The 14,288-nt window shown below is 43.2% G+C and overlaps 1 protein-coding gene across 13 annotated transcripts in view; it reads right to left on the bottom strand.

The window, feature by feature from the left end:
• The window catches only part of LOC126354218 (partitioning defective 3 homolog), a 468,105-nt gene that overhangs the window by 25,201 nt on the left and 428,616 nt on the right, over nucleotides 1–14,288 (bottom strand). For all 13 annotated transcript variants that reach the window (XM_050003695.1, XM_050003686.1, XM_050003692.1 and 10 more), the window contains one exon: nucleotides 6,754–7,021. In XM_050003695.1, coding sequence (XP_049859652.1) covers nucleotides 6,754–7,021 — 268 coding nt within the window. The remainder of the gene's footprint in view (nucleotides 1–6,753; nucleotides 7,022–14,288) is intronic.

Here is a 14,288-nt window from a genome sequence, read left to right as displayed (position 1 = left end):
ACCAGGCTGATACTCCAGAATTTCCACATCTTGTGAGATAGGATGACTGAAATTTCATCCTTATGTGGGCTTATTTTCAGTGCAGTGTCTAACATTATTGGAACTTATCAAATGAAGACTGCAATACGAAATGGATGGAAGATGTGCACATAAGCTTATTACCTTCTTTCAGACATTGAGGAAGATTGAACCATTGGTGTATGGGGAGAGAGATACCAACAGATGGCATAGATCATTGGGTGTAGTGCAATGACTGCAGAAATAGTGGTAACAAGAGGTACTCATGAGAACAGTGTGGCAAGAAGAGTAGGTAGAAGTTATTGCAGAAAGACTATACCATGAAATGATTGTATGGTTATTTGACAGGCTCAGAGATAGATGGCAATAGCTCAAATCCAGATTGAATTTGCAGAGTGAGTGTCACACCACAAACCATCAGGGACAAATCATTAAAAGCTGGTCTCAGATCTCAAGTGGCCAAGCACTGTTTACTGTTGACACCACTCCACAGACAACAAAGACTTGCACTCCATACAGCCAGAGTCAACTGCGAGTGGTATTCTGTGACATTACATGTTTCTCAATTTTGTTTTTGTTTGCCAGGTTGACCCCCTAATACATCCTTAGATGACATGGTGATAGATCATAGAAGGTGATTCAGTATCTCATTTTTCTCAGAATGATAAATATCTTTTCAATTACAAATATTATTTATGAAATTTAATTTTTTATCAATATCTTTAATTATTCAATCATCAAGACCAACATCAAAAACAAGGAATTTATTGAAGATATATAATCAGTGTATTAGTTCATGTCAAAATGTGACACTCTTACATCAATAATCTGCTGCCCCTGTTGTTCCCAGTCTTGCACTCTGAGGTGTACCCAGAAAGTCAGCAACTACAAGGCTGTTTTGGTGTCCACTCTAAAACATTTGGATTGCCTCAATTATCTGAAAACAATGATCTTTCTGGCTCTTTTTGATCCAAGGGAACAAAAGGAAGTTGTGTGAACCACCGGAGGGGGCATGGGTGGGAGGGGAACAATCTGTGTTTTATGAAGGTGGGAGCATGCTGTCTTCTTGTGTTTAGCCAGTGCCTCCTTCTCAATGGGCGATTTGTGAGTGGGATTAATAGCTGAAATTAACTTCTGCCAAGATGTGTGCTTCCCATAAGTTACAAATATATTGATCTTACAGTGTAGCGAGTAGAGGACACTATGCTGACTCCCCTAGTTTGCTGATTTTGCTACAAGATCTCTGTAGCTTCACTTGTGACCTATGGAAGCATACATTACTAAAGCAAGCGAATCGCAATACATGAACTCATTCACACAATAACATAAAATTTATGTAATGAAAAGAAAAACGTGAGTTTAAATACCTTCACTCAGGAAACATCAGTTTGAAGTTAGTTTATATAGTTTAACGGCAAACTTCAACATTTTCTAAGGCTTTCGCCCTTTTGAAATTGTTTGATGCCCATGGAAAAGGGATATTTCATGTAATGAAGAATCAGCATAATAACAATATCCATCACATGACCTTTAATTTTTGAGCTGAGGAGCGCAAGTAGTTCATACATCATTGTCATGACTAGCAGTCATACAATGCTACTACTGTTAGAAGTTGAAATGGGAATCTGTATGCTTAGTGCAGTAGAAAAAAGTGCCAGTATTTATTCTGTGATAAAGAACCAGTGTCATTATAACAAATATTTTTTGACTTAACTGTGGTTTTTGAGGAGTTACCTATCTTTCTAAACGATCGACATATAGAGTGACTCAGTACACAACTACCTGCTATTTACTCCTCCAACAGCACCGATACCTTAGACACGGAGTCCGCAACAAGACAGTCTTCAGCGAAGAAGTTTGTGGGGAGGACAAACTGAGAGAATGATACTGAAATTAAAACAGAGATAGCAAGAGAATCAGTGGTGTGTGCTGACAATAGGTGAGACAATCCCCACCATCAAGCAGAGAGGCAGAATAGTGGATCACACAGCAAGAACAGCAGAATTTTTGAACAGTGAAATAAATAAATGAAATGTATTCACAAAACAGTAATAAAGCAAGAAACAACAAAAATGCCTTAATGCTGTACAGCGTGTCACACAACACAACTATAGCAGTGCAAGATGATGAAATGTATGTATCGCTTGAAGAGCTGCCGTAGCTTGCGTAGCATTACTGCCATAGAGTATTTGTTTGGAACTGTCATGTTCTTTGGTTTCTTGGCATGTGTAGTGAACTGTGTTAAAACTTTATTTTACACATATATCTGAGCTAAGGAGGCAATTGTTCAGCTATTATCACATTAAGTAACAATATAGCAAAGCCAAATGGACTATTTTGTGGGGTAAATAAGGGACAGGAGGAAAGCAAAGTGGAACAAGAAGACATATCTAAAGACTTGGGATTTTTAGACAGTAGTGAAATTAAAATGGGGGAGAGTATTATGTACAGCAGCACACCTTGTTTAGGGTCATGTGAAGAGTGACAAAAGGAGGCTAAAGGTATCAGGAAAGTGGGAATACAGAGTCAACATAATGCTTTCACTGATATCCTAAGGAAAGATCAGGAGGAACAGAAGGAAGAGCTTATAGAATTAATAAAAGGACAGCAGAAATGGCAGGAGAAAATAAGGTAAGTTAAAGGCCCTATAGTTACGAGTGTTGTACCAAAAGAAAGGTTCCCATATTTCTTACAAATAGAAAACATTGTTTATTGTTATTAATTAATACATCATTGAAAAGCTTACACTTTAGTCTGTTCTTAACATAGTCTCCATGTTTTTTGACACACTTTTGAAGACAGTGCTCTAACTTTTGTATTCCTAAGTCGAAGATGTCTCACACCAACCCATTGAGGAAGCGTGTGACCTCTGCTCGGACTTCATCGTCCCTCTAAGTGTTAGACACCTAAAGTGTTTCTTTAGCTTGAGGAAGAGGTGATAATCATAGGGCTAAGTTGGGGCTGCACGGGGGATAGGGCATAACGGTCCACCCAAATTTCTTCAAAAGCTCCTGTGATTGACAAGCCACGTGGGGTCGAGTGTTGTCATGAAGAAGCACTACTCCCTCCTATCGTCCTCTCTGGCGATTCTCGATAGCTCGCAGGAGTTAGGTCAATGTTTCACAATATCTGTATGAGTTTATTGTCATCCCAGGTTGCATGAAATCAATGAGGAGTACACCCTTCCGATCCCAAAACACAGTCTCCATAATCTTTCATGCTGACTGTGTTTGTTTGAATTTCTTTGCTGGTGGTGAACTGGAGTCACGCCACCGACGAGATTGTTGTTTTGTTTTGGGTGTGTAATGGAACACCTAGTTTCATATCCTGTGACGATAGAGTCCAACAACTTCTCCTTGTTGCCTCTCCCCTCACATTGTTGAAGACACTTGCAAGCAGTCAAGGCGTTTCTCCTTGTGTCCGCCAGTCAGCATCCGGGGGATGCAGTGAGCGCACACCTTGTGATAACCCATCGTTTCTGTTAAAGTTCTTTCAATTGTGCCATGGAAAGCTTCAGGAATGCAGTCAACAAGTTCACGGACAGTGACCCTCCAATCACTGAGCAGCTCACTGTTGATCTGAAACCGGTGGTCTTCCACTCAAGTCTTCATCATGAACTTCCGTGCGACCATCAGCAAAAGCCCTGCACCCTTTGCTGATGTCCTCAACAGACATGCACCTCAGTCAGCTACCGATTAATCTCTATGGATGGTAACTTCCTTGCGTGGAGAAACTGAATTACTGCACGAACCTCACACTTGGTGGGGGCGGTGATCAACACTTCCATCTCTGACGGCTGCCATGACAACACTGAGTGATGTAGCGAATCGTGGATGGGTGGACTCGACAGTGGGGGAACCACTGTGCATGGCACTGTTGTCGGATTTAGCCTAGCACCTTCCCTCAAGGCTGTAGCTCATTGGGAGCCTTACTTTTGGTACAACCCTCACGTATGCAAAAAAAGCAGGAGCAAACAACCAGGAAAGAAGTTCCGAATTGAAAGCAGGATTATGGGAACAATCTAAAACAATCATTCCTGCTAGGGAGGAAATCTGAGTGGATGCAGAATCATCTGAAGAAGAAAACACATGAGTAGAATGCAATCTGCAAACACTATGCAGAAACTTAACTAGAATTGAGGAAATGGTGACAGAAAGAAGCAGAAAGTGTGATGGACCATACAACTCAGTTGAAAATGCAAGAAAAGAAATGATAAAGAAGGATTCTAAAATTGAAAAAATTATACATGACTATATTAAAAATGAGTTTAAGGCACTGTCTGCACAAAAACTAGTTCCAAAAACAGAAAGAAAAATAACCAGATTCCATGTCAGAGAAAGAGGTATGGCAAGAAGAACAAAGATCATCAATATTCAACATAAAAAAGCCTAAAAGTGAAAGTCCTTTTAGATTCAGGAAGTGATACTGCATTTCTTTTGAAAAAAACAGTATGAAAACTGTTGAGAAAAGGGAGTAAGTTTTCTCATACATCTATTAAAAATCTTAGGCACCATCTGAACTATAGCAAACCCATGAAACGCAAAGTACTAATGGACGTATTGGTAGAGGAGAAATGTGTACAATTGAGGACCTTATAATTTTATGCATGCAGTGTCTGCAGGGAGCAGACAGGATGACTTAACCTCAAGTGCACTACTACAACTACAGTGGGGTGTACATTTCTCCAGCTGCTTGGGAATATATGAATTTGGCAAATTGACTTAAAAATATAATACTTGCAATGTATCTTAGCAGCCAAACCGCCCCCGATGTTTGGAAGTGAAACATGGACGATAAATAGTTTAGACAAGAAGAGAATAGAAGCTTTCGAAATGTGGTGCTACAGAAGAATGCTGAAGATTAGATGGGTAGATCATATACCTAATGAGGAGGTATTGAATAGAATTGGGGAGAAGAGGAGTTTGTGGCACAACTTGACTAGAAGAAGGGATCGGTTGGTAGGACATGTTCTGAGGCATCAGGGATCAACAATTTAGAACTGGAGGGTAAAAATCGTCCACAGAATAGAGTAGCATGGAGAGCTGCATCAAATCAGTCTCAGGACTGAAGACCACAACAACAACAACATCTTAGCAGCTAAAATTCTGACGGTGTGTTTCTTTTGTTGTATTCTTTATATACGAAAACTTCAGAACAGGTTTGAATATCTCGGACTGGACAGTTGCTTTGCGAGTTGTTCATAGCCCTTGTGAATGATTTTCTTAACTCACTGCCTTCGATTCCTATAGCTTTTTTTTTACTTTAACAGGTGGCGATGGAGTCCGGAAGGGGGGGTGGGGGTGAGATCGAAAGGTGTCTACGAGCCTGAGAGGGGTGGAGAGGGGGGGGTGGGAGGCTGGCGAGGTGGATACGTAGCTTGTGGGGGGGGGGGGGGGGGGGGGGGGAGGAGGACAGCGAAGTGGCGATGGAGCCCAGGGGGGAGGCTGGCGAGGTGAGGGCGGTGATGTCTGTCTCGCGTGTGTGCGGGGGAGGTGCCCACTGACAATGAAAGAGGGGGCAGGCGGGGGAGGTGCCCACTGACAAAGAAAGAGGGGGCAGGCGGGGGAGGTGCCCACGGACAAAGAAAGAGGGGGCAGGCGGGGGAGGTGCCCACGGACAAAGAAAGAGGGGGCAGGCGGGGGAGGTGCCCACGGACAAAGAAAGAGGGGGCAGGCGGGGGAGGTGCCCACGGACAAAGAAAGAGGGGGCAGGCGGGGGAGGTGCCCACGGACAAAGAAAGAGGGGGCAGGCGGGGGAGGTGCCCACGGACAAAGAAAGAGGGGGCAGGCGGGGGAGGTGCCCACGGACAAAGAAAGAGGGGGCAGGCGGGGGAGGTGCCCACGGACAAAGAAAGAGGGGGCAGGCGGGGGAGGTGCCCACGGACAAAGAAAGAGGGGGCAGGCGGGGGAGGTGCCCACGGACAAAGAAAGAGGGGGCAGGCGGGGGAGGTGCCCACGGACAAAGAAAGAGGGGGCAGGCGGGGGAGGTGCCCACGGACAAAGAAAGAGGGGGCAGGCGGGGGAGGTGCCCACGGACAAAGAAAGAGGGGGCAGGCGGGGGAGGTGCCCACGGACAAAGAAAGAGGGGGCAGGCGGGGGAGGTGCCCACGGACAAAGAAAGAGGGGGCAGGCGGGGGAGGTGCCCACGGACAAAGAAAGAGGGGGCAGGCGGGGGAGGTGCCCACGGACAAAGAAAGAGGGGGCAGGCGGGGGAGGTGCCCACGGACAAAGAAAGAGGGGGCAGGCGGGGGAGGTGCCCACGGACAAAGAAAGAGGGGGCAGGCGGGGGAGGTGCCCACGGACAAAGAAAGAGGGGGCAGGCGGGGGAGGTGCCCACGGACAAAGAAAGAGGGGGCAGGCGGGGGAGGTGCCCACGGACAAAGAAAGAGGGGGCAGGCGGGGGAGGTGCCCACGGACAAAGAAAGAGGGGGCAGGCGGGGGAGGTGCACGGGAGAGAGAGAGAGAGAGAGAGAGAGAGAGAGAGAGAGAGAGAGAGAGAGAGAGAGACAGAGAGAGAGAGAGAGAGAGAGAGAGAGACAAACAACATGGACTTACTAGTCAATAGCTCAATTCTCCATTATTTTAGTTATAGATTGAAGGTAAATATAATACAGGTGACTTGATTCTGTAAGAGATGTAATAAATAAAAAAATAATTATTTAATATTTTATACATAACTTTAATTAAAATAAGTAGGTGTTTCTGTGCATACATATTTGATTAGTAGTAGACAAACCTGCTGCTGCTGTTGGTGATTGTTTTGGTGCTGATACTGTTGTTGAGAATTTTGTTGCTGTGATTGCTGCTGTTGTTTTTGGGCAACCTCAAGTTGTCGCTGGCGCTGCACCAGTCGCTGGTATTGCTCCTGAATACGTCGCTGTTCCTCCTGGGCTGCTCTACGAGCTGCCTCCCTCTCTCCACCAGCCACCTCAGGTACTCTTGACATGTTATCTTCACGTCCCAGTTGTATAGGTGCATCAAGTGTTTTCCGATGCTTCCCAAATCTGCAAAACACCAATGACTGATTCTTTAAGATATGGGGGTAAAACTCCTAGTCAGAATTGAAACAGGACTGCCTAATAGACAACTACACACTATGCATGCAAAATGAATGCTACGGGAATGAATGAATCAATTGTCAGATGTAGAAGTGTGCACCAGGGAAGTGAGTTGGCACCCTTTCTGTTCATGCTGTATATTAATGACCTTGCAGACAATATTAATAGTAATATCAGTCTTTTTACAGATGATGAAATTATCTATGATGAAATTATCTATAATGAAGTACTGTCTGAAAGAAGCTGCATAAATATTAAAAACAAAGATTCCAAGACTTACCAAGCGGGAAAGTGCCGGTAAACAGGCACAATAAAATAACACACACACACACAAAATTTCGAGCTTTCGCAACCGGCTGTTGCTTCGTCAGGAAAGAGGGAAGGAGAAGGAAAGATGAAAGGATGTGGGTTTTAAGGGAGAGGGTAAGGAGTCATTCCAATCCCGGGAACGGAAAGACTTACCTTAGGGGGAAAAAGGGATAGGTATATACTCGAGCGCGTGCACACACACACACACACACACACACACACACACACACACACACACACACACACACACACACACACACACACAAGCAGACATATTTAAAGGAAAGAGTTTGGGCAGAGATGTCAGTCGAGGTGGAAGTGCAGAGGCAAAGATGATGTTGAGTGAGAGGTGAGGTATGAGTGGCGGCAACTTGAAATTAGTGGAGATTGAGGCCTGGTGGATAACGAGAAGAGAGGATATATTGAAGGACAAGTTCCCATCTCCGGAGTTCGGATAGGTTGGTGTTGGTGGGAAGTATCCAGATAACCCGGACGGTGCAACACTGTGCCAAGATGTGCGGGCCGTGCACCAAGGCATGTTTAGCCACAGGGTGATCCTCATTACCAACAAACACTGTCTGCCTGTGTCCATTCATGTGAATGGACAGTTTGTTGCTGGTCATTCCCACATAGAAAGCGTCACAGTTTAGGCAGGTCAGTTGGTAAATCACGTGGGTGCTTTCACACGTGGCTCTGCCTTTGATCATGTACACCTTCCGGGTTACAGGACTGGAGTACGTGGTGGAGGGAGGGTGCATAGGACAGGTTTTACACCAAGGTCAGTCACAAGGGTAGGAGCCAGAGGGTAGGGAAGGTGGTTTGGGGATTTCATAGGGATGAACCAAGAGGTTACGAAGGTTAGGTGGACGGCGGAAAGACACTCTTGGTGGAGTGGGGAGGTTTTCATGAAGGATGGATCTCATTTCAGGGCAGGATTTTAGGAAGTCGTATCCCTGCTGGAGAGCCACATTCAGAGTCTGCTCCAGTCCCGGGAAGTATCCTGTCACAAGTGGGGCACTTTTGGGGTGGTTCTGTGAGAGGTTCTGGGTTTGAGGGGATGAGGAAGTGGCTCTGGTTATTTGCTTCTGTACCAGGTCAGGAGGGTAGTTGCGGGATGCAAAAGCTGTTTTCAGGTTGTTTGTGTAATGGTTCAGGAATTCAGGACTGGAGCAGATTCATTTGCCATGAAGGCCTAGGCTGTAGGGAAGGGACCGTTTGATATGGAATGGATGGCAGCTGTCATAAAGGAGGTACTGTTGCTTGTTGGTGGGTTTTATGTTGACGGATGTGTGAAGCTGGCCATTGGACAGATGGAGGTCAATGTCAAGGAAAGTGGCATGGGATTTGGAGTAGGACCAGGTCAATCTGATGGAACCAAAGGAGTTGAGGTTGGAGAGGAAATTCTGGAGTAGTTGTTCACTGTGAGTCCAGATCATGAAGATGTCATCAATAAATCTGTACCAAACTTTGGGTTGGCAGGCTTGGGTAAACAAGAAGGCTTCCTCTAAGCGACTCATAAATAGGTTGGCATGCGAGGGGGCCATCCTGGTACCCATAGCTGTTCCCTTTAATTGTTGGTATGTCTGGCCTTCAAAAGTGAAGAAGTTGTGGGTCAGGATGAATCTGGCAAAGGTAATGAGGAAAGAGGTTTTAGGTAGGGTGGCAGGTGATTGGCGTGAAAGGAAGTGCTCCATTGCAGCGAGGCCCTGGACATGTGGGATATTTGTGTATAGGGAAGTGGCATCAATGGTTACAAGGATGGTTTCTGGGGGTAACAGACTGGGTAAGGATTCCAGACATTCGGGAAAGTGGTTGGTGTCTTTGATGAAGGATGGGAGACTGCATGTAATGGGTTGAAGGTGTTGATCTATGTAGGCAGAGATACGTTCTGTGGGGGCTTGGTAAACAGCTACAATGGAGCGGCTGGGATGTTTGGGTTTGTGAATTTTAGGAAGTAGGTAGAAGGTAGGAGTGTGAGGTGTCGGTGGGGTCAGGAGTTTGATGGAGTCAGGTGAAAGGTTTTGTAGGGGGCCTAAGGTTCTGAGGATTCCTTGAAGCTCTGCCTGGACATCAGGAATGGGATTACCTTGGCAAACTTTGTATGTAGAGTTGTCTGAAAGCTGACGCAGTCCCTCAGCCACATACTCCCGACGATCAAGTACCACGGTCATGGAACCCTTGTCAGCCGGAAGAATGATGATGGATCGGTCAGCTTTCAGATCACGGATAGCCTGGGCTTCGGCTGTGGTGATGTTGGGAGTAGGATTAAGGTTTTTCAAGAAAGATTGAGAGGCAAGGTTGGAAGTGAGAAATTCCTGGAAGGTTTGGAGAGGGTGATTTTGAGGAAGAGGAGGTGGGTCCCGCTGTGATGGAGGATGAAACTGTTCCAGGCAGGGTTCAATTTGGATAGTGTCTTGGGGAGTTGGATCAGGATTATTTTTCTTCGTGGAAAAGTGATATTTCCAGCAGAGACTATGAGTTCAGGACAGTAAATCCTTGACAAGGGCAGTTTGGTTTAATCTGGGAGTGGGGCTGAAGGTGAGGCCTTTGGATAGGACAGAGGTTTCGGATTGGGAGGGAGGTTTGGAGGAAAGGTTAACTACTGAATTGGGGTGTTGTGGTTCCAGATTGTGTTTACTAGAATTTTGAGGTGTTGGGGGGAGTGGAGCTGGAAGTGGGAGATTGAGTAGATGGGAGAGACTGGGTCTGTGTGCATTGAGAGGAGGTTGAGGTTTGTAGGAAAGGTTGTGGAGGGTGAGCGAGTTGCCTTTCCGGTGGTGGGAAACCAGGAGATTGGATAGTTTTTTGAGGTGGAGGGTGGAATGCTGTTCTAATTTGCGGTTGGCCTGTAGGAGGATGCTATGAACAGCCGGTGTGGATGTGGGAGAGGAAAGATTGAGGACTTTGATTTGTGATAGGAGTTGATGGGTGTGTTCATTGGCCGAGTCGATGTATAGGTGAAGGATTAGGCGGGTGAGGGCTATGGATTGTGCAGTTTGGAACTGGTATAAGGACTGATGGAAAGAATGATTGCAGCCAGAGATGAGGCCTTTGGGGGTAATGCCAAATGTCAGACAAGCCTGAGTAAATAAAATATGGGAGCGTAACCTGGCTAGTGTGAAGGCATGTTTGTGGAGGGAATGTAAATAAAATTTAATGGGGTTGTTGTAGGGATGTTGTGAGGTTGACATATTATTAGAAGGTGGAAAGGGTAACATGAGGTTAAAGTGAATATATATATATATATATATATATATTAAAAATAAAGATTCCAAGACTTACCAAGCGGGAAAGCGCCGGCAGACAGGCACATGAACAAAACACACAGACACACACACAGAATTACAAGCTTTCGCAACTGGCAGTTGCTTCGTCAGGAAGGAAGGAAGGAAGGAAGGAGAGGGAAAAATGAAAGGGTGTGGGTTTTAAGGGAGAGGGTAAGGAGTCATTCCAATCCCGGGAGCGGAAAGACTTCCCTTAGGGGAAAAAAAGGACAGGTGTACACTCGCACACACACACACACACACACATATCCATCCGCACATACACAGACACAAGCAGACCAGATGAAGGTCTCTCCAAGCAGATGAAGGTGTGAAAAAAGTCGAAAAAGTGTTGGTTTGAGATGAGCTATGTTGATTCTGTGCTGAACTTAGGTTGGTGAACAACAATGGGTGCAAAGGTTAGGTAGTTGTGTTGTCTCCAAAACACGTTAAAGGGTGGGGAAATTCAGGAAAATTTCGAAAAAACTGCGTGTAAATGTATTCAAAGGACTGGTTATGTACTGGCACATTATGAAAATGAGGCTAACAATTGTTTGACGAAGAAATAATAACGTTTAAACATGTGGGAAGCTGCTAAAAAATGATTGGTTATGTGGGAAAAACGGGAATGGAAATAAAACGAAAGTTGTTGGAAATAGCTGAGATGGTTGCTGTCAGATATTGATAAGATTTCAAAGTGGTGCGGAAATTGGCAACTTGCTTTAAATGTTCAGAAATGAAAAATTGTGCACTCCACACAATGAAAACACACAGAATCATATGATTATAATATCAGTGAGTCACAGTTGGAATTGGCCAATTCATACCAATACCTGATTGCAGCACTTTGTAGGGATATGAAATGAAATGACGACATAGGCTCAGTCTTGGGTAAGGCGGCACGTGGTAGGCTTTGGTTTACTGGCAGAATGCCGGGGAAGTGCAATATGTCTACAAAAGAGATTGCTTACAAATCACATGTGCAACTAGTTCTAGAATATTGTTCAAGTGTGTGGGACCCATACTGGATAGGACTAACAATGGATATTGACTGTATACAGAGAAGGGCAGCATAAATGGTCACACATTTGCTTAACCCAAGGGAGAGTGTCACAGAGATACTGAAGGAACTGAACTGGAAGACTCTAAGATAACTTCAACTATCCCAAGGAAGTCTATTAACTAAGTTTTCGACAACCATCTTTAAATCATTACTCTAGGAATATTCTACAATGCCCCATGTATCACTCACATAAGGATCATGGGCATAAGATGAGAATAATTACTGCACGCACAGAAGCATTCAAACTATCATTCTTTCCATGCTCTGTTAGATTAGATTAGATTAGATTAGTTCTTTGTTCCATAGATCCGTGCTGAGGAGATCCTCGTGAATGTGGAACATGTCAATTTTTTTTTAGCTGAAATAAGAATACTAATAGTATGAATATATACAATAAATCATTTGTTTCTATTAAAAAATTCGTCAATGGAGTAGAAGGAGTTGGCCACTAGTAAATCTTTCATGCTCCTTTTAAACTGATCTTTATTTGTAACTAAATTTTTTTTGTTTGCTGGCAAATTATTGAAGATGAGTGTTCCTGAGTAGTGGACCCCTTTTGAACTAAAGTAAGTGCTTTTAAGTCCTTGTGCAGATCATGTTTGTTCCTGGTATTGTATGTATGAACTGAACTGTTTGTTGGAAAAAGATATATTATTTAGGACAAATTTCATTAAGGAGTAAATATACTGAGAGGCAGTAGTTAGAATACCCAGTTCTTTGAAGAGGTTTCTACAGAACGTCCGTGAATTTACTCCACAAATAATACGTATTACATGCTTTTGGACTCTGAAAACTTTTGTTTGGCTTGAAGAGTTACCCCAGAATATTAGATCATATGACATTATGGAATGAAAGTAGGCAAAGTATGCAAGATTTTTCATTTTTATGTCGCCTATGTCTGCTAACACTCGAATTGCAAATACAGACTTGTTAAGGCATTCCTGCAGTTCTGTGGTGTGCTCCTCCCAACTGAATTTATTATCAAGTTGTAATCCCAGGAATTTAAGACTGTCAACCTCTTCTATCTGCTCTTCTTTGTACTTTATGCATATGCTGAGTGGAAACCTCTTACAGACTCTGAATTGCATATAGTGAGTCTTTTCGAAGTTTAATGTCAGTGAGTTGGCTTTAAACCATTTATTAATATCCACGAAAATATCATTAGCAGATCTTTCTAAAAATACACTCGACATACTATTTATTGCAATACTTGTGTCATCTGCAAACAAAACAAACTCTGCTTCTGGCAGTGTAACTGATGAGAGATCATTAATGTACACAAGAAAAAGCAAAGATGGATCCTTATGGGGGACAACATGTAATTTCTTCCCATTCTGATGATGACTGATGACTTAATTCACTAGTCCCTTGCACTGACACCCTTTGTTTCCTGTTAGTGAGGTATGACTTTAACCATTTTGCAGCACTGTCTGTGACACCATAGAATTCTAATTTATTTAAAAGGATGTTGTGGTTCACACAATCGAATGCCTTTGACAAATCACAGAAAATACCTGCTGCTTGTAACTTGTTATTTAATGAATTAAGTACATTTTCACTGTAGGTGTAAATAGCCTTCTTGATATCAGAAACTTTCAGAAATCCAAACTGCGTTCTTGATAATATGTTATTTGTGGTCAGATGGTTGAGAAGCTGCCTGTAAATTATTTTTTCTAAAATTTATGAGAATGCTGGCACAAGTGAAATCGGTCTGTAGTTTGATGGTATCTCTTTATTCCCGTTCTTGAATAGAGGGTTAACATCTGCATATTTTAGCCAGTGAGGAAATGTCTCAGTTATAATTGACTGGTTACACAAGTAACAAGAATTGTACTAAATTCACAAGAACATGCCTTAATTAACTTGGTTGATATTTCATAATAACCACTAGAATGCTTTGTTTTTAAAGATTTTATTATGGAAGTTATTTCTTTTGGTGAAGCGAGTGACATATTCATGCACCTGAAGCTATTTGTAAAGGCTAGTTTCAGATTTTCAAAGGCATTACTTACAGGTCCTGACAATCCCATTCTATCAGTAACGGATATAAAGTACTTGATAAATAGATTTGCCACACTATGCCCATCGGCTACTAATGTGTCACCTACCCTTAGTGCTATTTGCTCCTGTTCCTTTCTAGTTCTACCAGTCTCCTCTTTCACTATATCCCATATTGTTTTTATTTTGTTCCCTGACATTGCTATCTTCTTCTCATAGTGCACTTGTTTAGATGCCTGAATTACTTTTTTTAATATTTTACGGTAATCCTTGTATTTAGCTAAATCGTCAGCATTGGAGCTATTCTTGGTCGACAGATACATTTTCCTTTTTGTCTTACAGGAAATTTTTGTTCCTTGTGTAATCCATGGTTTTATTATAACTTCTGTTTAATTTGAGTAATTTTTAGAGGAAAACAGTTTTCAAACATGGTACTGACATTGTTCATGAATGTGTTGTATTTTTCATTCATGTCATGAGCATTATAAACACCCTTCCAGTTCGTGTCTTTGGGCAGTTTTCTAAAACACTCAATTTTTGGTTGATTGACTACTCTCCTGTACTCAGATTTAGCAGTCTT

Source organism: Schistocerca gregaria, chromosome 3, assembly GCF_023897955.1.
Source record: "Schistocerca gregaria isolate iqSchGreg1 chromosome 3, iqSchGreg1.2, whole genome shotgun sequence".
In the NCBI taxonomy this organism is placed as follows: domain Eukaryota; kingdom Metazoa; phylum Arthropoda; class Insecta; order Orthoptera; family Acrididae; genus Schistocerca; species Schistocerca gregaria.
The sequence above is the reverse complement of the archived record's forward strand: the minus strand, read 5'-3'. Positions and strand labels throughout refer to the sequence as shown.